Source organism: Podarcis muralis, chromosome 13 (assembly GCF_964188315.1).
Source record: "Podarcis muralis chromosome 13, rPodMur119.hap1.1, whole genome shotgun sequence".
In the NCBI taxonomy this organism is placed as follows: Eukaryota; Metazoa; Chordata; class Lepidosauria; order Squamata; family Lacertidae; genus Podarcis; species Podarcis muralis.
Genome location: NC_135667.1, coordinates 24160098 through 24182913, shown reverse-complemented (window position 1 = coordinate 24182913; position 22816 = coordinate 24160098). Strand labels below are relative to the sequence as shown.

The 22816-nt window shown below is 45.9% G+C and overlaps 1 protein-coding gene across 4 annotated transcripts; it reads right to left on the bottom strand.

Annotated features, from left to right (window-relative positions):
• Positions 1-6867: 6867 nt before the first annotated feature.
• Positions 6868-20876, bottom strand: LOC114581729 (uncharacterized). 4 transcript variants are annotated; one of them, XM_028702222.2, is made up of 10 exons: positions 20085-20876; positions 17274-17300; positions 16068-16382; positions 15410-15520; positions 14032-14346; positions 12340-12528; positions 11234-11548; positions 9579-10559; positions 8251-8406; positions 6868-7841 (listed from the first exon to the last, which is right to left on the bottom strand). In XM_028702222.2, exons 1-10 carry the CDS (start codon positions 20110-20112, stop codon positions 7438-7440), a joined length of 2841 nt encoding a protein of 946 aa, XP_028558055.2. In that variant the 5' UTR covers positions 20113-20876; the 3' UTR covers positions 6868-7437. The 4 variants fall into 4 exon arrangements, with proteins under 4 accessions (XP_028558055.2, XP_028558059.2, XP_028558054.2 ...); XM_028702226.2 differs by lacking the exon at positions 16068-16382; XM_028702221.2 differs by lacking the exon at positions 20085-20876 and having other exon boundaries at positions 17274-18269.
• Between the last annotated feature and the right edge of the window lie 1940 nt (positions 20877-22816).

Below are 22816 nucleotides of genomic sequence, written 5' to 3'. Positions count from 1 at the left end.
CAGTGCAATGCAAGGTATACAGTGGTACCTCAGGTTAAGTACTTAATTCGTTCCGGAGGTCCATACTTAACCTGAAACTGTTCTTAACCTGAAGCACCACTTTAGCTAATGGGGCCTCCCGCTGCCACTGCGCCACTGGAGCACGATTTCTGTTCTCATCCTGAAGCAAAGTTCTTAACCCGAGGTACTATTTCTGGGTTAGCGGAGTCTGTAACCTGAAGCATATGTAACCTGAAGCGTATGTAACCTGAGGTACCACTGTATAGCACCCAAGATCAGTCAGGTTCATTTAGGACCTGAGGCAGAAGAAACCATTACATATTGATAAAGTGGAGCTGGTTGTGAGGGACAAATGGATTGCAAAAGATTTTAACAGAGTATTGCTGCTTTGGTTGAATAGTCATTGTGTTTATCCACTATACATTTGAGGTTTGCAAAGGAAACCAAGATTTTATCTTATACATTTCCTGACCTTTCAGATCTACTGGTTTACTTCTTTTTTATTTAAACCCATTTTAACTAAGAATAATAGTTTATGCATATGATGACATAAATGGCAACTTTCCCAACAATCTCACAAGATCTTTTTGCATTGCTATAAATGCCTACAGACCTGCCCCTCCGTAATTTAAATACCAACACCATTGATTTATTAATCATCTTCTAAAGAAGCATCTCAAGGCAAGCCACACAGAAGATGATTAAAACAGTGAAAAACTCAAAATACAGCAAAAAAATAAAATAAAGCAAGTCTAAAACCGTAACAGAGTAGACACATGTGGCAAAGATCCATTTATCCAACTAAATGTGGGTTAGCTTCCTCATGAGTTGCGCTAGATGATCCTCAGGGTCCCTTCCAACTCTACTATTATATGATTCTATGAACTACCCACCCCCAGCCAGCCAATGCCAGGCTGGCCTCATGAGGAAGCTAGCTGGTATTTTTCCCAGCCCTTGCTAAACTCATGAATTTGTGTTTGCTCAAATCCTAACACTTCACTAAAAGTAAAGATTATGCGTGGCCTGCCCCCACCCCAACTTTATAATGGTATATATCCCTCCCCTGATAATAAGATACATGAGTATGCAAGGCAAATGTTGCCATTTCCTGGGAATGTCCAGATTCCTAATCCTTTGGTTGGGGCCTGAATTCCTGAAGTCAATCAATTGTTGCTCTTAATCCCTAGCAGAGTAGCAAATGACTAATTAGCTGTATGCCCAACCTGTCAATTTTGCTGGCTTTCTGTTCTCACCAGGGCCTGCAAAGAGGCAATCTTTGCCTTGTACGGCCAAGGTTTCCTGTGTGGGTACCACTGAGGCCCCTGTTGGGTACCGCAGAAGCTGGTGTTGGCATCCCTGTCCCATTGCAGAGGAGATAGCGACATTCTTCCCAGTGACGTCTCCAGGAGCTGTGAGAAGGAATGAAACGGCCAAGGGGCAGCAAAGAGGGTGGAGGGGAAAGAGGTATAAATAGATGTGTTGGGCTGTAAATAGTCCCCCTCTGTGGCCATGCTGAGTGAAGGCCTGATGACAGAAGGACGTTCAGCAACACTCCAGACGTAGGCCCAAGCAGCTGTTGCTTGGGGGCTATCCTTGGGGATAGCAGAGGGCAGGGCATTCATAGCTTCCAGTTGTACCTATTTGATTGGAATGGCATTTGCTTTCTCACTGTATGTACCAGCTGCTGCTTTGTACTCAGTTCATGTGTACTGCTGGAACATAGCCACTAAATGCTTTAATTATGACTGATAGAATTTGCCTTGAGTGTGGCCTGTGCAATGGAGTCTGCAGAAGACCCTGTGTGCTGACAGTATTCTTCCCTGAGAACAGTGCTGTTGCTGACATATTACTGGCTCAAGAGAGGTGTTTTGTCCTAGGGGAGAGGAAGCACTTGATAGCTGCTTAGTAACTACCCAATACACTCCTCAACAGGACTTCGTTTCTAAAATAAGAGGGGTTAGGGCATGGTACCCTCCAGATGTGGAATCAAGTCCTTGACCATTGGCTACACTGACTGGGTTGATAGCTGTGATAGTACAAAACATCTGGAGGGCACCACATTGGCTACCTTTATGTTAGGAGTGGGGGAGAAATTTGATTCACATTTTAAGGCAAATTCAAGGTGTAAACCACAGAGGCTAGGGCTTGCCAATCAGAAGGTCAGCAGTTCAAATCCCCGTGACAGGGTGAGCTCCCATTGCTCAGTCCCTGCTCTTGCCAACCTAGCAGTTCGAAAGCACGCAAAAGTGCAAGTAGATAAATAGGTACCACTTCGGCAGGAAGGTATAAATGGTGTTTCTGTGCACTGCTCTGGTTCACCATGCTGGCCACATGACCCGGAAGCTGTATGCCGTTTCCCTCAGCCAGTAAAGTGAGATGAGTGCCGCAACCCCAGAGTCATCCGCATCTGGACCTAATGGTCAGGGGTCCCTTTACCTTTAACCTAATTTGCACTTTGTGAAACAATACAGGAACAGGGACATTGCTGCTCTTAGAAATTCTCTGTATTTTGCAATTCAACTCTCCAGCCAAGTGATGTGTACAAAAATGCATTGACTAGGGTAAAGTGTACATAAAAATGCATATATTAGTGAAAATAACATAGAAAAATGCATTACATTAGGGAAAATCACCTTGCAATAATGTATACAAAGATGCATGCAAGTGTGTGTATGTATGTATATTAGAAGAAATTCACACTAAAATGCTATGAATTTTCATAAGGACTTAAAACAACAACCATGAGCTAATTTGGAAATGTGAGTCACTGAAATTAAGTTTGGAAGAATGAGAAACAGAGAGATTGGCAGATTCAGCCGTTCCTAGTTAGGGCTTAGGTTTTCATGGAAAAAACACCTGCAATTATTATTAATATGATTAATAAGGACCATCAGTGTACATGGTGCTTTACAGAAAATACATGGGCAAAAATTAACATTTTAAGCCCCCAAGGAGCTGAAAATATAAAATAATCATGAAAATCTATTTTTAAAATAATATGCTCTATTCTAGAACTCTTTCCATTACTTCCACATATAGAGGAAGATTAGTGTAAATCATTACTTTGGATTTTTTCATATGTAGGACCCCTTTGGGAGCGGTGCTTAGGACACCAAACCTATCCGCGGCACATGTCCTTGGAGTGTGCAGTGCCATGGACTTCATGCCACAACATGCCCCCCTGGTCCCCTCAAGGCTGGGACAGGTGGCGGGATTAGTTGCTAATGAGCGCTTACATAATGGGGTCAGGTGCGAGGCCCCGTGGGGCCACCAGCTCATTGAACAGCAGCTCTGTCCTTATCAGGGTCTCTCGTGGCACCTGGGCTGCCACTCCCAACCCATGACGGAATGAATTAGCACCTCTCTTCTCCCTCCCATCCCTGGGCAGCAGCTGCACCTGACACGCCTCTCATTCTCTAATCACTGTGCTAAATATAATGCAGCTGACGGAGTCCTCAGCAGAGGGTCAATGGGATGTGTTCAAAGCCAACATGGCACCCCACCGTTCCTTTTACATTCCCAGCACAGATGAGACATTTAAGTCAGTTAGAGCTAGAACCTGAAGGAAAATCTGTAAGGCAATCTTGATATCAATGTTGATCCACTGAGGAGCAAGGGTGGGGTTGGAAATCATAATAATATTATTTATACCCCACCCATCTGGCTGGGTTTCTCCAGCCACTCTGGGCGGCTCCCAACAACAATAATAAAAAGCAATCAAACATCAAACATTAAAAACTTCACTAAAAATTTCCCTAAACAGGGCTGCCTTCAGATGTCTTCTAAAAGTCAGATAGTTGTTTATTTCCTTGACATCTAATGGGAGGGCTTTCCACAGGGCGGGCGCCACTACCAAGAAGGCCCTCTGCCTGGCAATACCTTAACCAAACAGAATATTGAAACCTTCCCAAAGCCTAGTTTCTCAGCTTTAGGAAGGAGATGCTAGGGTTCTAAGACCCTGCGAAAGCCTCACATCTCCTTCCCAAAGCCTGGTACCTCGCATAGCATAGCCAGCTTTGGGGAGGCAGAACAAGGGCTGGGTGTGTGATTTGCTTCCCTGCCCCCCCCTTACAGACCCACAACAAAGCAGTGTGTGGCCCATAGGTTCTTTGTTGAAGTACTTTTGTGGCCCACTTGCTGTCAAAAGTTGGGCCACCCTGATCGAGATCCTGCCTGGTTTTTTGTCACAACTTGAAAGGACTGACTTAGTAGCAAAGTGCAACCTTGGGGTTGTAACAGTAGCCTGCTATTGTGATGCCATTAGCATTGTTGCCTACATTGTGATGTCATCCCTCGGATGTTCATATCCTGTTACACCATGGTTAGAGCAAAAATCATATGGCTTGTCTAGTCTCCAGAGCAAACTTCATTCTGAACTCCGATTGCTACCTCTCAGCTAGGGAGCCTGAGGGTCATCGAGTCCCAACACCTTGCAATGCAAGAATCTCAACTTTTGTGGGCACTCAAGCAAGTATTTGTGTACCAGTTGGGGGGGATTTATATGTTTTATAAATGAGATGCAAGTTTTCCAATATACCAGACTTTCACAGAATAGCAAGAAAACAAAAATTAAACGTATGTGTGTGACATGCGAGGGACGCGGGTGGCGCTGTGGGTAAAAGCCTCAGCGCCTAGGGCTTGCCGATCGAAAGGTTGGCGGTTTGAATCCCCGCGGCGGGGTGCACTCCCGTTGCTCGGTCCCAGCACCTGCCAACCTAGCAGTTCAAAAGCACCCCCGGGTGCAAGTAGATAAATAGGGACCGCTTACTGGCGGGAAGGTAAACGGCGTTTCCGTGTGCTGCGCTGGCTTGCCAGATGCAGCTTTGTCACGCTGGCCACGTGACCCAGAAGTGTCTTCGGACAGCGCTGGCCCCCGGCCTCTTAAGTCAGATGGGCGCACAACCCTAGAGTCTGTCAAGACTGGCCCGTACGGGCAGGGGTACCTTTACCTTTACCTTGTGTGACATGCCCAGACCTACTAGCAACCCACAGAGAAGCAGCTCTCCAACAGAAGTAGGGGGTGTAGTTTTTTTACACCACACATGTAAAAAACAAACCCTGCCCGCACAATGCTTCAGTATGTCCACAGTTGGGTAATGTGACCCTATCCGCAGATCAGGATACACTGTGTGAATGACATTGAAAAAATGCAATACATAGAATACACAGATGGAATACATTGACACAAACACCTTTAAGGCCTTGGAGAATGAATAAACTGTCTTGCTATCTGACTTTGCTGTGAAGCAACTATTGTGGACAGTAGATTCAGGGCTCATCCCGACTTGCACTTGTCCCACCACTTCCCCCCAGGAAAGCCCAATCTTTACCGCTGAGTTGGAGCAAACGCCAGTTTGCTCTGCTTTAGTACTAAAGAGCGGGTTTTCTAGGGGAAAGTTGGGGAACAAAGGCAAAAGTGCATTGGCCCATGCTGTCCAGCCTTAGGACAAGTGGAAGTGTGGACAAGCACCATTTTTTTGCCTACAATTGGCACCTATGCGCCACAAAAAGACAATGGTGCAAAAATGGTCTCAGACCACTGAGAAGGCTGGAACTAGGAAAAGACAGTTTTCCTCCAACTCATAGGGACTAAGATTCTACAGCTAATTTGCATAAGCCCTGCTTATTGGAGCAAGCGGCAGAAGCAACGTCTCCAAGAAGATACCACCCTCCTTTGTTAGAACAGACTAAATGTCTAGCAGACCTTCAACAGCAGTGAGCTAAATGTCACCTGGAAAAGTCTCCAGCTTCTAGAAATCGGTAATAATTGCCTCTGGATGAAGGAAGCTTATTTTAATCTATTACAATCATAGAAGCATAGAGCTGTAAATTTTGAAGGGACCCCAAGGGTAATCTAGTTCAACCCCCTGAAATGCAGAAATCTCAGCTAAAGTATCCATGATGACAGATGGTCATCCAATCTCTGCTTAAAAACCTCCAATGAAGCTGAGTCCACCAGCTCCCAAGGGAGCCTGTTTCACTGCTCTTACTGTCAGAAAGTTCTTCCTGATGTTTAGTTGGAATCGCCTTTCTTGTAACTTGAAGCCATTGGTTTGTGTCCTACCCTCCAGAGCAGGAGAAAACAAACTTGCTCCATCTTCCATGTGACAGCCCTTTAGATATTTGAAGATGGCTATCATATCTCTTCTAAGTCTCCTCTGTTCCAGGCTAAACATACCCAGCTCCTTCAATTGTTCCTCGTAAGGCTTGGCTTCCAGATCCTTGATCATCTTGGTCACCCTTCTCTGTTAAAATTTAAATTCTTAATACTTTCTCCATTAAAATGCATGGGGCTTTATTAAGTAGCATAAGGGGGGGGAGAGAGATTAGGTCCCTGACCCAGAGGCCATACGAACACCGTGGCATGTGGCAAGTGTGAAATTTTATTTACGATAATGATACCATTTATCATCCTTATTGACATCACCAGCAAAACTCCTAATTCTAATGTATTGGATACATATTTTTATTTTATTTTTACCAAAGTAAGCATAATGGTTATAATTTAATTGTTTATTATTGCAGAGTTTTGTCCAACAGATTCAGACATTAGTGAAGGTGTCAGCTTCTCTCCTGAAATCATCCCTCTAAGTGACTTCTTACACTATTGTAGTAGTTTTATTAGGTGTAGGTTTAACTGATCAAATGGACTGGGGGAAGAGGATTTTCAACTATGGAAGGGATTTCAGTTATGGTTCTTGGGTTGTGTCTATATGACATTGTGATGACATCTCGTGGTCATTTCAGGAATTTACTTCTGAGACAGTGGATATATAGTATTACCAAAAAGAATACACCTAGTGCTTAGCTCCTGCCCTTTCCAGCCTTTTCTACTCATTTCTCCCATTTTGCACAGGAATGATCACACAAAATTCAACAGTTTATTACATAGAAAGGTTCAATGACCAGCCTACACAAACAAATGAATGGAGTATTCATGAAGGCTTATGTTAAAATCCAAAATATTTTAGAAGATAATACTGATCAGCCCACCACACATCAATGTAAGCAATTATACAAACACTTATTTGAACATTTTTCTTAGCGCAATCTAGTACCCAATCAATCTAGTACCCAATCATAATTGGTTCTGCATTTTTACCTTTGAAATTGCTATATCTTGTTCATTTTTCAAAAAAATCTACAAATCCATTTGACTTCTGGATTTCAGATCATGCATCCTCCTGTGAACTGTGCAATGTTTCCCAATTTTACCATTCTCAGCACATTTTTCTAGTTAACTGCTTATAAATAGATCAACCAAAATCCCATAACCATTGGGGTGGAGGTCTCCTATAGTACCTTTTTGTAGCATGTATGACCTCTGCTTATGGCATATTTAACGGGATTTCATGGGAGGTGGGCTCACCTCATAGCAGAAGTTTGACTTTAGTTGGCTTGAGAGGCAACTTCCTCTCCTTATAGAAAGTCCTATTTTCATTTTAAGGGCAGCTGGTTATGCATTTGGCCTTCATCCTGCGTATTTTGAGCTGAGGAGGACTGGGCAGCTGCTGGCTGCAGTAAGGTAGGCAGCACCCCCACAAGATGGTTCACAGAAACTGCCAGCTCAGCCAGACTGCGGGCAAGAGCCTCTAGTTGAGAGCCCTGATGTTGAATGGCAGTAGAGAGGGAGCCTAGTTCCCCACGGAGACCTGTCATTGCATGGACCAAGTTTTCCAGGCCAGGTGGTGAACAGCAACAGCCTTGATCCTTTCCCCTTGAGTCTTGGCTAAAAGGGCAGTCCGAGGATGACTCGCTAACTGTAGCAGTGTGGGTGACAGGTTCAGGCAAAGTGGTGTTTGGACCTGGTGCTTCAATCAAGACTGGTGCGGAGGTGGTACCTATGTATTCAGAGAGACAGAAAATAACCAATGACTGTATTGTGCCTTGACACCATCACCCCAGTAGCCAGTAAGGAGTAGACCCAAGGTGGTGTGTTTGCTCGTTATGTGGTCAACTAAACTACAAAAACACAATGGCCGTAGCTTGTGACTATGATCAATAAGCATAGCCAAAGGTATATAAAAGGAGGAAATTCTTCTGTGAAAACTCACTTTGTCCAGGATGAAATTCCATCCCTGACTACTGGACTTACACATGGCCAGTGAGGTAAGTGAGACCCAATTCTGAACTTTTGACAGCTACAGAAGGTGGGGAAATTGTAAATGATGCTCTGCAGTTTGGGAAGAGGCCTTCCAAGTAAGACCCTTTTCCTAGCCTCAGCAGTGAAGCTTTGTCTCTGATACTTACCAGCTCCTCTTTCTGTGTTTCCTGAGCTCACCATACTATCTTCAAGCAGCTCATCCACAGAAACTGTATGTGACACTGTACTTTGGAGCAGAACAGTCGTATCATGAACATCTGTTTCAGCCAAAGAGGTCAAGACAATGGGAGCAATGGTTGGCTCTGGTGCAAATGGAGAGGGAGAATGTGGTAACATTAAATGAGAGCAGCAGAGTTAAATAACACCCCCCCCCCAAAAAAAAAAGAGAGAGCAGGGTATGCTTGATCTTAGGAGGGTAGCTGAGGCTATCTCAGGCCCTTTCTCCATCAACTTGCCTGCCAAAAAAGTCTGGCAATTGCACAGGTTTCTGGAGGAAATTATACAAGGCATTCTTCATTCACAGAGAGCTGGGGCTCACCTTTAACCCGCACCAACTGAGAGCGCTAAAGGGGAAGGTATGTTCCTGCCTAATAAGCAGTTCAGGCATAATATAAGTAGTTCATGTGGTTGTGTGTCTACCAGCATCCATGCTCAGGCAGGAGCCCACCACAGGCAGCTAACAGAGTCTCTACAGTTGCTGTCACTGCGAGGAGGGGTGCAGAGGGAGAAATGCTACATAGCAGCAGCAGCAGCCTGCTCACCTTTCCCCTCTTGGGAGGGGAGAAAATACAGAGTAAGTGAACAATTGACCATTGAGCAGAACTGATCAGTGGCGTAGCGTGGGGGGTGCAGCGGGGGCCGGCCGCACCGGGCGCAACATCTGGGGTTAGGGCAAATCCACGGGTTAGGGGGCGCAAATCCATGGGTTAGGGGGCGCAAATTACTTGCCTTGCCCCGGGTGCTGACAACCCACGCTATGCCGCTGGAACTGACCACATTTTCTGTTCCTCCTCCTCTTCTTCCAGGCAATTCACCTGCCTTTTCTATTAGTTTGCATACACATCACACATTTAAAATATGCTATCATCTCCCCGCTCCTTTAGAATCCCGAGAATTGTAATTTACCCTTACAAAGCTACAGTTCCCAATATTCTTGGAGGAGAATGTGTGTGCATTAAATGTACTATGTGTACGCAGCCTTTGCCAGGCAAACAGGTTGATAGCAAAGGAGGGGAAAAAGATGGATCTGCTGCCAGCCACCCATCTGCCAACTGGTTTTCTTGTCAATCTCCTCTGAGATTTTGCTTCAGAGGGAAAAGACAGGCAGGTCAACCAGTTTACTTTCCTGCTCTCTCCCTCTGGTGGTGAGAATGATGAGGAACAACCACTGCCCACCCTATTTGACGGCCCGAATGCAGATACTTTGCCTGAGGCCCCTCAAAATCCTGGAGCTGACACTGAGGCAGCTACTCACCTGTGGGCCCCATGGTATGGGAATATGTGTGTGGTTCCTCTTGTTGCTTCTGATCTGTGTTCTCTTCAGAATGTGAAGATTTGTGGTTTATGGATTCCATGTGGTTTACAGATGGTGCATTCTGCGTGGCTGCTGACAATTCCATCTCTCTTGCAGCCTTCAAGACATTTGAGAACAGGAACAGCTCCTTTACTACATTATCAATTACATTCACTCCTTCAGGTTCCTGAACTGAAGTGGAAGTGGTAGGCTGATCTGTAGCTGTGGGATTGGTAAATTCTACCTTCTGTACTGAGGGCACTTTAAATGCAATGTCCCATTGCTTAGACTGCACTACCTCTGTTGCAAGTGTTAGGCCTGGTTCAACTATGGGCAGTCCTGTTCCTGTTCTTGTTGTCGCTGTTTCTTCCTCAGATTTCAGTTCCTGCATGGCTAAGGTTGGCTGAAACTCAGCTGTGGAGGGGGTGGGGGTTTGTGGCCTTGTATTGGGGGTGCTGGTTGACTCTGTCCCCTGAACGTGCTGCAGGATCTCTAGATTAAGTGTTGCTTTATCTATATTCCACAGGCTTATTGTCTCTGTTTCTCTTTCAGATACCAGATCCAGTGTGGCTGAGGTTGGCAGAGATTCAACTGAGGCATAAATGGGCTCTTGTCCTCTTTCCTGTGAGGATGGTTCTATCTTTGGAGTGTTGCTTGACTCCACCTCTTGAATGTGCTGCAGGGCTTCTGTATTAGTGGTTGTTTCAATTCTGTTGAAGGGGCTCGCTTGCTTTTGCTCCTTTTCCAGTTCGAGCTCCACAGTTTGTGTGGTTAGGATTGGTGCTTCAGGGAACTCTAGCTCCCAGCTGGCTGAAAACTCCTGAGTAGTTGGGCTGGTCTCAGCCACATCCAAGACGCTTTGCCCTGGATTAATGGTTGTAGCAGGTGCAGCTATCTTTGAATTGCTTGATGAGTTTGGCAATGACAGACTCTTCCACCTGCCTGAAAATACAGAAGGTGTTCCTACATCACAGACTAAAATTACTTTAACAGTCGTTTCTTCTTGGCGGGGAATTATAGCAGTGCAGGGAGAATTCTCAGCACCCTCACCTAAATAGATTCCCAAGATGGAAAGCCATAGCAGTTAAGCTGCCATAAAACCAATATACTCCTGCCAACCTAGCAGTTCAAAAGCACATCAAAGTGCAAGTAGATAAATAGGTACCGCTCCAGAGGGAAGGTAAACGGCATATCCGTGTGCTGCTCTGGTTCGCCAGAAGTGGCTTAGTCATGCTGGCCACATGACCCGGAAGCTGTACGCTGGCTCCCTTGGCCAATAAAGCGAGATGAGCACCACAACCCCAAAGTCGGTCATGACTGGACCTAATGGTCAGGGGTCCCTTTACCTTTACCTAAAACCAATATAAGTCTTTAGTACTGTATATACATGCCCAGAATAAGGTGCTTACTGGAGTCTCCAGAATGAAACTGGGTTTAGCCCATTTGAAATTGTTACTGCTTTCCCCCCAAGGACATTGAATTTTCTATTATTGGCTTATTCACAAGTTCAGGGTTCTCTCTCCTAAATATGGCATATCTCATAATGTTTTGGAACCAGGCAAATGGACTCACTGAACATGACTGGGAATCAGCTGGTAAATTGAGTTGTTCCCTACCTGTGCAGATGACTGAAGCATCTTCATGATGATTGCAGTTATGCGTCCCCCATGGCTGGGAGCGGCAGTTCTGTAGAGTGAACTCTGCCCCAGTGCAGTTGACATCATCCAACCAGATAGGTCCAGATCCTGGCCCATATCTTGCATTACCAGGGCTGAGAAGAGGGGCCCCACAGCCCAACTCGCGGCACACCACTGCCGCGTCCACCAGATCCCAGCCATCATCGCATACCGTGCCCCAGTAATCTTGATACAGAACCTCTACCCGTCCAGCACAGGATCCAGGGCCTCCTTGCAGCCGCACCTGCCACTGGCCTGAGTTTAAAAGCATATGAAGAGGAAATGTTTATAGAATAAGAGGAGTTAAAAGTCCTTGCATCACAGATCTCTCACTTGTAAACCATGGTCCTTCTCTTTGAGGTTCTCAATTCATTCTAGTGAATCCCAAAGGCCTCTATTTTTTATAATGATGATATCGCTTTTCTCACAAAAGTGACCCAAAGCAACTTACAGCCACAGTATAAGCACTAAAACAAATTAGAGCACAAATAAATAAAAATCTAAACACAGTATCATTGCAAGGAATCCAGATACCATGACTATGCAGCCCATGACCCCTGAAAGCAGTTCAAGACAAAACTAGATGCCATGTGGAAGATCCATGATTGGATCTCCCCAAATTTTGTCATTTACTCAAATGAAAGTGGAGTCGTACCTGTTTGCTTAGGTAGCAGCAGGTGGGGGAATGGAGGGGCCCCATGTTTTAACTTGACCTTCACTCATGTTTTCAAGGGGGCCATAAAACAAGTAAAACATGCTGTATAATGTGATAACTTCCTTGAGCACTGAGATATCACAACTGAATTTTGTTTCATAATTCTTCATTTGAAGTTCAACCAGTGACTCAATCTCTGCTCCCCTTTTTAAGGGGTTTGTTGAAGCAAAGATGCAAAATCCGTTGTCATGTAATATCTTTTCTCACTTAGATTGTGTTTTCATAGTTGTTAATTATATTGGCACCCCCATTCCAAACAAGAAACAGCACCTGTGCAAATTGCCTGGGAGTCAATGATGGACATAAACACCTACCTCTCTCTGCTACTCACCATCTGGCACTGTTTCCTTTTGGCTCTTCTCTATTTGTAACGCTTCATTAGCTACAGTTGTTTCTTGGTTCCCTGTAGGCTGAGTAGGACGGGGAATTCTTTTAGGGGCTATATACCGGCGCCTCTGGGGTGCCAAGGTCCTTGTGAGCATGGCCACATGCTCTTCCACCATGGCCAGGGGCATCTCACCTGTGAGGAGATGATACACCATGTGACATAGACACAGCACATACAAAGGAAGCTTCAGTGCAACCATAGCCCCGCACAATAATTTAGAGCAAAATTAATACTGGTATAATCATTAGCTTCTCCCTTGGGTGCTGGATGTCTTTGAGTGGGTTGGGTTGCTCCTGTTGCTTGGGAAGGCAGAAAACCATTTGCTTCAGAGGAATTTCTCAACTCTGTCTTCCTGTTGAAGCCTCAGTATTCCTGATGAAGTCTGGAATTCCAATACTGCAAATCAAAACTGGCTGAAGACACATGACCAAGCCTGAGATTCCTAATCTCAGAATTATAAGAAGCAGCACTCAGTCTATAGTGCAAGCATGACCTGAGTGTGGAAGAACACTCTGGGATCAACACATACCTGATCACCAGTGTTATAGGACTATAGTCTCTGACCACTTACTGACAGCCTGTGGTCAAGATAACAAAAAGTGTCCAAGAAGTATGAGCAGCTTGAGACAAGAATGTAATAGCCATGGCAGAAGACACTTAATTTCCCATCCAATGTATCATTAGCTTTAGTACACCCCACTGTGAGATATCCAGTACTTAAAGAAAAGGGTAGTATTGGTCTTACTGTGAAAGTTGTTGCACAGGTCACATCCTAATAGTGGTTATTTCACCCTGTTTCTTATAGTGCTAGCTAACTTGTAGTCCTGACATCCAGTATTACCAGAGCCCATACTCTTCTATAATCTCTTCTGTTGCTTATACATACACGTGTGTGTGTGTGTGTGTGTGTGTGTGAGAGAGAGAGAGAGAGAGAGAGAGAGAGAGAGAGAGAGAGAGAGAAGAGAGAGAGAGAGAGAGAGAGAGAGAGAGAGAGAGAGAGAGAATTTAGCTCAGCCATGGAACTGAGGCTTCAACAGGAAGAGAGAGCATACAACATGGTTTCCTGCCTTAACGAGCAACAGGAGAAACAAATCTCACTTGGAGACATCCACACACCAAATGAGAAATAATTTTCACAGTAAGACCAATGCTACCTTTCCATGGCCAGAGTACAGTGGAACCCCGTGTTGCGTACCGTCCTCCTTGCGAACGCTTCGGGTTACGAGCTCCACTAACCCGGAAGTAGATGCTTCCAGTTGCGAACTTTGCCCCGGGATGTGAGCGAAAGTTGCGCGCCGGGAGTGCAGCAGCAGTGGGAGGCGCCATTAGCGAAAGCGTGCCAAATGTTACAAGTGGTTTCGGCTTAAGAACGGACCTCTGGAATGAATTAAGTTTGTAACCGGAGGTACCACTGTATACCAATGGTATATCTACACCAGCTTTATAACTCATATCTTTCACCAGCTTTATAACTCATGGCTTCATCCAACTGATCCTAGAAATTGCTGTTGGGATGGATGCTAAGGGATGGATGATTGAGATTCCTAGCCTCTGGAATCCTCACAAAACTAGAATTCTCAGAATTTCCTCAGAAGTCTGAATGATTAAGTGTAAACAATGCTACAGTTCTCTCACCAGAACACACAGCCCCAGCATCTTCACTGTGTCGGCAGTTGGTTGTCCCCCAAAGGCTGGTATGGCACTCCGACAACATTGACTCTTCTCCTTGGCACTGTACATCATCTAGCCAGATGACACTGCTCCCCTCACCAAAGAAGGCACGGCCTGGTGCTGCCAGCGCCTCCCCACAGTCCAGCTCCCGGCAGACCACAGCAACATCCAGAAGGTCCCACATGTCATCACATACTGTGCCCCATTCCCCTTCATGAAACACCTCCAGTCGGCCAGAACAGCGGCTTCTGCCACCCACGAGACGTAGAGCAGGGGTCCCTGGAGGGGGAAAGGGGGAGAGGAGATTAAGAGAAGCTATAGCGCCTGGAGAGCCCCAAAGTGGGGCATGGGGTTCTCCCATCTTACAGCCTAACTGATTTTTCAAGGAAAAATAGTCCAGATTTCTGATTGGGCACTAAAGCAAATGCTGAACCCCACTAACCTTAAGGAAAGTGGAACTGAACTGTCTCCAGCCCAAGCCATGATCTGAATGCCACTGTCCATTTTATTTCTAGATGAAAGCCCACAACTGTTGTGCAACTAAAGCAGGAAAGGGACACCTTGGGCCCCTACAACTTTTCCTAGGCTATGACCTACCCTTCTCTGGTTCTCCTCTACACCCTTGATTGCTTTTCCCTAAGTATATCTTGAATTGACCTGGATGGAGATGTGAGTGGGAGGGCGGACTTTCTGAGTTTTCATGTCTGGAATGTACAATGCTAAGTGCCCAGTACAATGTTAAGCGCCCAGTTTTGCCCCTGACCCCACTCACTACTGGTATGTGGCCCCTGGAAGGTTCCCCATGAGCAAATGTGGTCCATGGACTGAAAAAGGTTCTCCAACTCTGAGCTAAATAATGGCTTTTTATTCAGTATAGAAAGTGTCTTGTGAAACCAACAGACTTTTCCTTCTTCCGTACTACATTTTCTCTCTCCCTTTTCTCCATGATTACTTGGCACAATAATAGAATAAAAAAAATTGGTGTGGTTGCCACTTTGCTCCTGTGCCCGAATCAAACAGCTCCTGTGCCTTAACAGATTCATAAAAATGTAGCAGAAGAAGCTCTCAGGCTAAGTTAAAGCTGGGCTAGAAAAAGGAAGCAAGCTTGATCTTCTTAGATCACTGGTTTTCAACTGGTGGGACTGGACCCACTAGTGGGTTGCAACCTGATCCAAGGTGCGTCACAACAGGAGCACTGCCACCATGCAAATATATGGCAAAAGATTTAATAAATGGGTCCCCAGAACCCATCCCCACAATCTCTTTTAACCCTACTTTAGAGATGGATATTGTTCAGCTAAACGATGAAAGTGGTGCACTTCAGGGATGCCTGCACACTCACCCTCAGCAGGTGCAGAAGATATGAGTGGTCTTGCTGTCGTTACTGCTTTCATGTTGCCCCATCTGAATGCCGGTTGAGGGGGGAAGGCAGTAAGAGGAGCAAAGCGCTGAGCTGCCAAGGGAGATGAGAGAAATGAACGTGCTGGTTGGTCCAGTATGCTACAAAACACTTAGGTCCCTTTTCCTCAGGGATAGAACAATAGTTATTAAACACCTAAACTTGCCTCCAGCTCTATGCTTGGACCCAGTCGCAACAAGCAGCCTTAATTTTAAAGAGTTGGCTGGATACATTCCCCCATACTGTCAAAAGGTGAGACTGCAGAGCTTTCAGTTAAAGGGAGTTCACAGGTAGGCCTTTTTAACTAAGCAGAGCAGTATGAATTATACAGAGGAAAGGCAGGGGCCATTTAATGAATTTGCAAGCCTCACCCCCTGACTCCCACAAGTTTAGCCAAATGTAACTTTATACAAACATATCTTCCAATAATTCAAGTGCTGAATTTATCTTTAAACATCCTCTTGTTGGATGCTTTAAATCGGACTCTACAGAGATGTGTCTGTGCGACAACAACCCGTTTGCTTGAAGCAATCAACTCTGTGGGATAATCAGCTTTCATCAGAGTTCATCTGATGAAATTTCTGAATCACAAGAGTCCTACCTGAGCATATGGCACTGGCATCCTCCTCATGGGTGCAGACATGCTTGCGAAACCCAATATGGGGGCAGGAGTGCAGGTATTCCTCAGTGCCCATGCAGCGCACCTCATTCAGCCAGATGGGTCCAGGTCCTTCACCAAACCAGGCCCCATGGGGTGCTGAAAGGGCAGCCCCACAGTCTAGCTCTCGACACACCACAGCTGCGTCCTGCAAATCCCAACTGTCATCACACACTGTCCCCCATTCACCCTGGTGGAACAGTTCCACCCGTCCTGCACAGAGGCTTGGGCCTCCAGACAGACGCACTGGAAAGGAACCTGCCAGGAGGAGAAATAATCAAAGTCAAGGAGAGACCTGTCTTATCTCTTTCTCCCACTTAAGTAGGCAGTTCTGAGATTTGATATCCCACATCCCCATCCTGACATCTCCTCTCTTGATCTGATTATCAAATCAGTTTTCATCTTTCCTAAACAATGCCCTTGGCTCTTAAGGCCATCTCCCCCAAGGCCAGAACTATAGCAAGATCAAATCAATAGTGTTTGTAAACATGCTATTCTCATTTGCACACTAATGAAAAATAACAGAAGTTTTCCCCTTGGAAAATGATGGGGAGCACAGCATGTAATAAATTGTCAGCCTATTCTACATCTAATTATGCAGGACACAGGGGACCTGCAACAAAATGCTGCAGTGTGGAGTTCTCCTGTTCACAGTGCCAGTCAGTCAGCCATGCCCTCTACCTGCGTATTCCATTCAGTTCCCCTTCCCATCCAGTTTTCTAGGTTATTGTTTTCTAAGGGTTTTGAGGGTGGTTTTTTTTTTTACTTCTGCAAGCCTTCTGAAATGTTCATCTAGTGCACGGATGGTGTTGTTTAGCCTGCACAGCACAAGCACTCCGGCCTGAACATTGAAAATAGAAGGAATGATGATAGCATCTCAGGCTGTGGAGAAAGGCCGTAGCTCAGTGGTAGGAAATCTGTCTTGCATGCAGAAGGTCCCAGGATCAATCCCTGACATCTCCAAATAGTTCTGGGAGAGACTCCTCCTTGAAGCCCCGGAAAGCAGCTGCCAGTCAGTGTTAGGCAATACTAAGCTAGACTGAGCAATTATCTGACTCTGTGTAAGGCAGCTAAGCTTCCTATCTTCCCAACCTGGAGGTCACTGGAGGAGGCAAAGGGGAAAGAGACAGAGATTCCTTTCCGTTTTACCTGTGGCATGAAGTCTCAGGAAGGCAACTGCAAAAACAAGGCAAGAGGTTTCAAATGAGATTAAGCTCAAGTGGAAGGTTAGTTCTACCGGTGTAAACATTCTGGGCTGTGTTCTCAAGATCACAACAGGCTGCCAAGCCCTGGCAGAGATGGACCTAGGTAGACATTTTCATGCCCATGGGAGAGCCAGAGCCAGAAAATAATATTTGGAGGGTTAAACAAATAAAAAGGTGTGTATTAACCAGTACCACCTGGGAGTTCTTCCTATAAAATAAGAGCAAACTCTGAACCTATCCACAACTGAAAAGTCTATTTCTGCATCTTCCATCCCTGTCCTCACCCTAATCTCACTAACTTTTCTTTCCTGAGTCTCCTAACCACTGCTGATACTATTCCACACTTTATTTAACTCCTGTTTTTCAAAAAAGACAAGATTGGCTCTCAATATTAGGGATGTGCTGAGGTGTTTATGGATCCCGGTCCCAGGCTCCTTCCTTCCTCCAGAGGGAGCGGATAGAGGCAGCTACTGGTGGCAAATAAATATGGTAGCCCAATGGCCTTCTCCAATGGACTCTGATTCCAACAGACTCCAACCGCCTTGGAATGCTCCTGTCAATCACAAGCAGCTGTTCACCAATACTCTTTAAAATACCTACAGCATTACACCAGCTTCTTTAACTCCTACTACTCTTTTATCAGCCTTTTGTACTCTTAACTTACAAAGGCTATAGGGAAGGATTTTGGATGTTATTCACATGTTCAGAGCACAGTTATGGATCAGCAGTGGGGAGTCTTTCTTCTGTCAAGGGGTGGGATAATCTGTTAGGGGCCACATGCCAGAATAAAGGCAGACCCCTATTGCCAGAGGTCTGAACTGCCTGCCTGTAGGAGGGATCATGAAGGTCATCTACTCCAACTCCCTGCAATGCAGGAATATTTTGCCCAATGTGGGACTTGAGGCCACTGCCATGAGATTAAGAGTCTCATGCTCAACTGACTGAGCTATAGGTAAAGGTAAAGGTACCCCTGCCCGTACGGGCCAGTCTTGACAGACTCTAGGGTTGTGCACCCATCTCACTCTATAGGCCGGGGGCCAGCGCTGTCCGCAGACACTTCCAGGTCACGTGGCCAGCGTGACATCACTGCTCTGGCGAGCCAGAGCCGCACACGGAAACGCTGTTTACCTTCCCGCTAGTAAGCGGTCCCTATTTATCTACTTGCACCCGAGGGTGCTTTCGAACTGCTAGGTTGGCAGGCGCTGGGACCGAGCGACAGGAGCGCACCCCGCCGCGGGGATTCGAACTGCCAACCTTTCGATCGGCAAGCCCTAGGCGCTGAGGCTTTTACCCACAGCGCCACCCGCGTCCCATTGACTGAGCTATAGCAGCCCCTTTTTTCCATTATGGTATTCCCCTTGCCCAAAACAATGACCTAAATTAGAAACGCAGCAGTGATGAGGTGCTCAGTACTTATGTTATTACACCCCCACCAGAAGTTACAGCATGGAAGGGGACTGAGGGAAGGGTCAAATGTGTTGGTCTTCCACTAGGTGAACCAGATCTGCCACAAGCCTACCACTTTGCCCTGGGAGACTTATGGGAGGGCAGAATTCACAAAATATAAAATGCCATTAACAACATCTATTCTAAATATGGTCAAGCTACCTCTCTAACATTGTACATAACATTGTACCCAATGTTACCTCTCTAACATTCTAACATAACATTGTACCCAAAAGAGACAAATAGATGAGTTTACTCTGCAGTCCGGACTCCTGTTTCCAGTGATAATTAAAACAATACATGAAGTGAATTCAGCCGGGCATTTTACCACATGTTTTGCATGACAACCTAGGTGTGTGCATTCCTAGCTGTCAATACATTTTGCTAATGGAGGCAGAACGAGAAATGGATCCCCCAGTGCAATGCAAGGTATACAGTGGTACCTCAGGTTAAGTACTTAATTCGTTCCGGAGGTCCTTACTTAACCTGAAACTGTTCTTAACCTGAAGCACCACTTTAGCTAATGGGGTCTCCTGCTGCCGCCGCGCCGACGAAGCACGATTTCTGTTCTCATCCTGAAGCAAAGTTCTTAACCTGAAGCACTATTTCTGGGTTAGCGGAGTCTGTAACCTGAAGCGTATGTAACCTGAAGCGTATGTAACCCGAGGTAACACTGTACTGGGAATGTCTTTTAAAAAAATGTGTTCTGCAGATTTCAAAATTCGATTTTAGTAAATGGACACAACATATCAGTACACTGCTTCTCTTCCATCCCTCCACTCACAGTAAATGGGGACAATAAAAGTTTCAGAACAGGCTTGAGTTGCAGCTTTTCTATGCAAGTGCAACCAGATCCGTTATGAGAGTCATCGTTCTTCAGGTTTTTTAAAAAAGTAAACTAGTACGGTCAGTTTACTAACAGTCCCTTGCTTCAGAAACCAATACAGATCAGGCTATTGCAGGGTAAATGAATGTACAACATGTATTTTAGATGGAGAAAAGATTTCCCAATGTGCAAGTAAGAGGTGGGGGGGGGGGGGAGGCAAGCAGAGCTGCTTTGTGAAAGCAAAGATGCTATTTATGCTGCAGTGTTGCAGACACTATTGCACTGACCTGAGTAGGCTTCTTTTCAATGCTTCTCAAGTAGAACTCATTCCCTGCTCAGACATCCTGGTCCCCAATAAACAAACCCCACAATTCTGATGTGGAAACTCTTAGCCCCCTGCTCCTTGGCAGGACCAGCTGTTCACAAGATAATTCAGAGTTGCATCCAGGAATTGGGGTTGGCTGTGCAGAGGGCAACACTCACCCAGAAGAAACAAGAGGCGTTGTTGCATTGTCTTAGTGGCCGGCTCTGCGTCCTGGTCAGCTGCAAAGGAAACTTTGTAAATCAGAGGCGTTTTTTATTGCCGGCAGAGGACCCAGGCAGTGAGTCAGCCAGGCAGAAAAGAGTGGGAAACACCCCTGCTTGCTCTGGGTCATGTAGCCTCCAATCTGCAGCCTGGGAAGAGGAAAGAGCCAGAGTGGGGGAGACCGGTAGGAGGCGTTTCAACAATCCTGGGAGAGCCACATTTGTGCAAGGATTTTCAAAGGAACAACATTGGTAGTAGCACTTCTGAAATGGTGTGTTCTGGCTACAAGAGGTATAAGCTCTCATTCATTCAATTTCATTCAATGCAGTATTTCTTTTGCATTTCCAGTCCACTTGTGTGCAGAGGTGGGGAGAAAGAGTGAAAACATTCTTCAGAGCCACACCTGGATGATGGACTCAAGGGCATCCTGATCAAATTTGCAGATGACACCAAACTGGAAGGGGTGGCTAACACCCCAGAGGACAGGATCACACTTCAAAATGACCTTGACAGATTAGAGAACTGGGCCAAAACAAACAAGATGAACTTTAACAGGGAGAAATGTAAAGTATTGCACTTGGGCAAAAAAAATGAGAGGCACAAATACAAGATGGGTGACACCTGGCTTGAGAGCAGTACATGTGAAAAGGATCTAGGAGTTTTGGTTGACCACAAACTTGACATGAGCCAACAGTGTGACGCGGCAGCTAAAAAAGCCAATGCGGTTCTGGGCTGCATCAATAGGAGTATAGCATCTAGATCAAGGGAAGTAATAGTGCCACTGTATTCTGCTCTGGTCAGACCTCACCTGGAGTACTGTGTCCAGTTCTGGGCACCACAGTTCAAGAAGGACACTGACAAACTGGAAAGTGTCCAGAGGAGGGCAACCAAAATGGTCAAAGGCCTGGAAACGATGCCTTATGAGGAACGGCTAAGGGAGCTGGGCATGTTTAGCCTGGAGAAGAGGAGGTTAAGGGGTGATATGATAGCCATGTTCAAATATATAAAAGGATGTCCCATAGAGGAGGGAGAAAGGTTGTTTTCTGCTGCTCCAGAGAAGCGGGCACGGAGCAATGGATCCAAACTACAAGAAAGAAGATTCCACCTAAACATTAGGAAGAACTTCCTGACAGTAAGAGCTGTTCGACAGTGGAATTTGCTGCCAAGGAGTGTGGTGGAGTCTCCTTCTTTGGAGGTCTTTAAGCAGAGGCTTGACAACCATATGTCAGGAGTGCTCTGATGGCGTTTCCTGCTTGGCAGGGCGTTGGACTCGATGGCCCTGGTGGTCTCTTCCAGCTCTATGATTCTACCTCATCACTAGCCATCCCTTGCACATTTTCCTCAGTCCTATTTCATCTCCCATCCCTTACTTTGTGGCCCCCTACACCTTTTGTAGAAGAGGCAGGCACCTCTTCTGCACCTTTAGCAGTATCACACAAGTGAATGTTTTTCCATGAGGCCTCCGTCCAAGCTTCCACTGCTGGAACTTCTGTCATGTGCTGGAGAAAAGATAGTAAACTTACACAAATGCTTTTTCTACCCATTCCCACTGTCCCTATTTATCTTAATTTTCTATCTCGACACATCTCCCACACCCTCTGGCTTTGTCCCCACCTCCTTCAACTTCCTTTCTACCTGGCCTCACTGCCCCTTTCCTTTAATACACTGCTGAATTAAATCCAATCATTGCTTCCCACTGAGTTCCACAACTGTTTTTTTCACACACTTAAGCCCTCCCCTCAGCCATTTCCCTGACCAGTTCCCCCTTCTCAGAGGGCAAACAGCAGCTGGGGGGAGGTCCACCATTTTCACTGAGGAACAGAGCTCAGGTGAATATCCCTTCCCCCTCCGTTGCCCTTTTCAAATGAATTGGCGGATATGTTTCAAAGGAAGAAGTGCTGGAATATCACTTTGCAAAGCTGCTGTGTAACATGTTGTTTGTCCCTACCCTCATTTCACAAGTATTAGAGCTGGTTTTGGTGCAAGTACTATGCCTCTGTTTGCTATCTATAAAATGGCATCTTACCCACCAAGATAACAGTGGTTGACTTGTTCATTCAGCGTGGGATAAACACGGGGAGACACCAAGTCAGCTGCCACAAGCTCCTTGGAAGAAGGGCAGAGTACAAATGAGAGAGTATGGAAACCATTCTGACAGGGTACTGTGGCCCCTGCTTGAGGCCCACAGATCTGTGAAAGTTCCTGTGCTCCATGATATTCCGAGCTTCCTTATCTTCACACCCACACAGGGATGAAATGTAGACTGACGCTGGTTGGAAGCACAGCAGCAGCAACAGCAGCAAAGCAATAGCCAAATCTGTCCACAGGGAAAGCATGTCACAGGAAATATGAGTCACACCCACCATCCCAGAGAAGCAGCTGGTCTTCTTGTATTTAGGAAAAGAGGAACAGAAACAGTCAAGATGAGGTTGTGTCTGGGGGAAATCACAATGGAGGTACCACCAGAAACATGAACCCAGGCCCTGCGGCTTTGAGCGAGCCTGGGGGACCCAATGGTGGCTATTCCTAGTTTATGGGATGCACCCATTGCTCCAACAAGAATTTCTGTTACTGGGTTTGTTCCATGGTTTCTAGCACAATAACTGGTAACCATGGCAACCCAGCACTGCACAGCTAAACATTCCAGACTAATTTAGAGCAGCGGCAGGCTACTTTGGGGAGGATGACC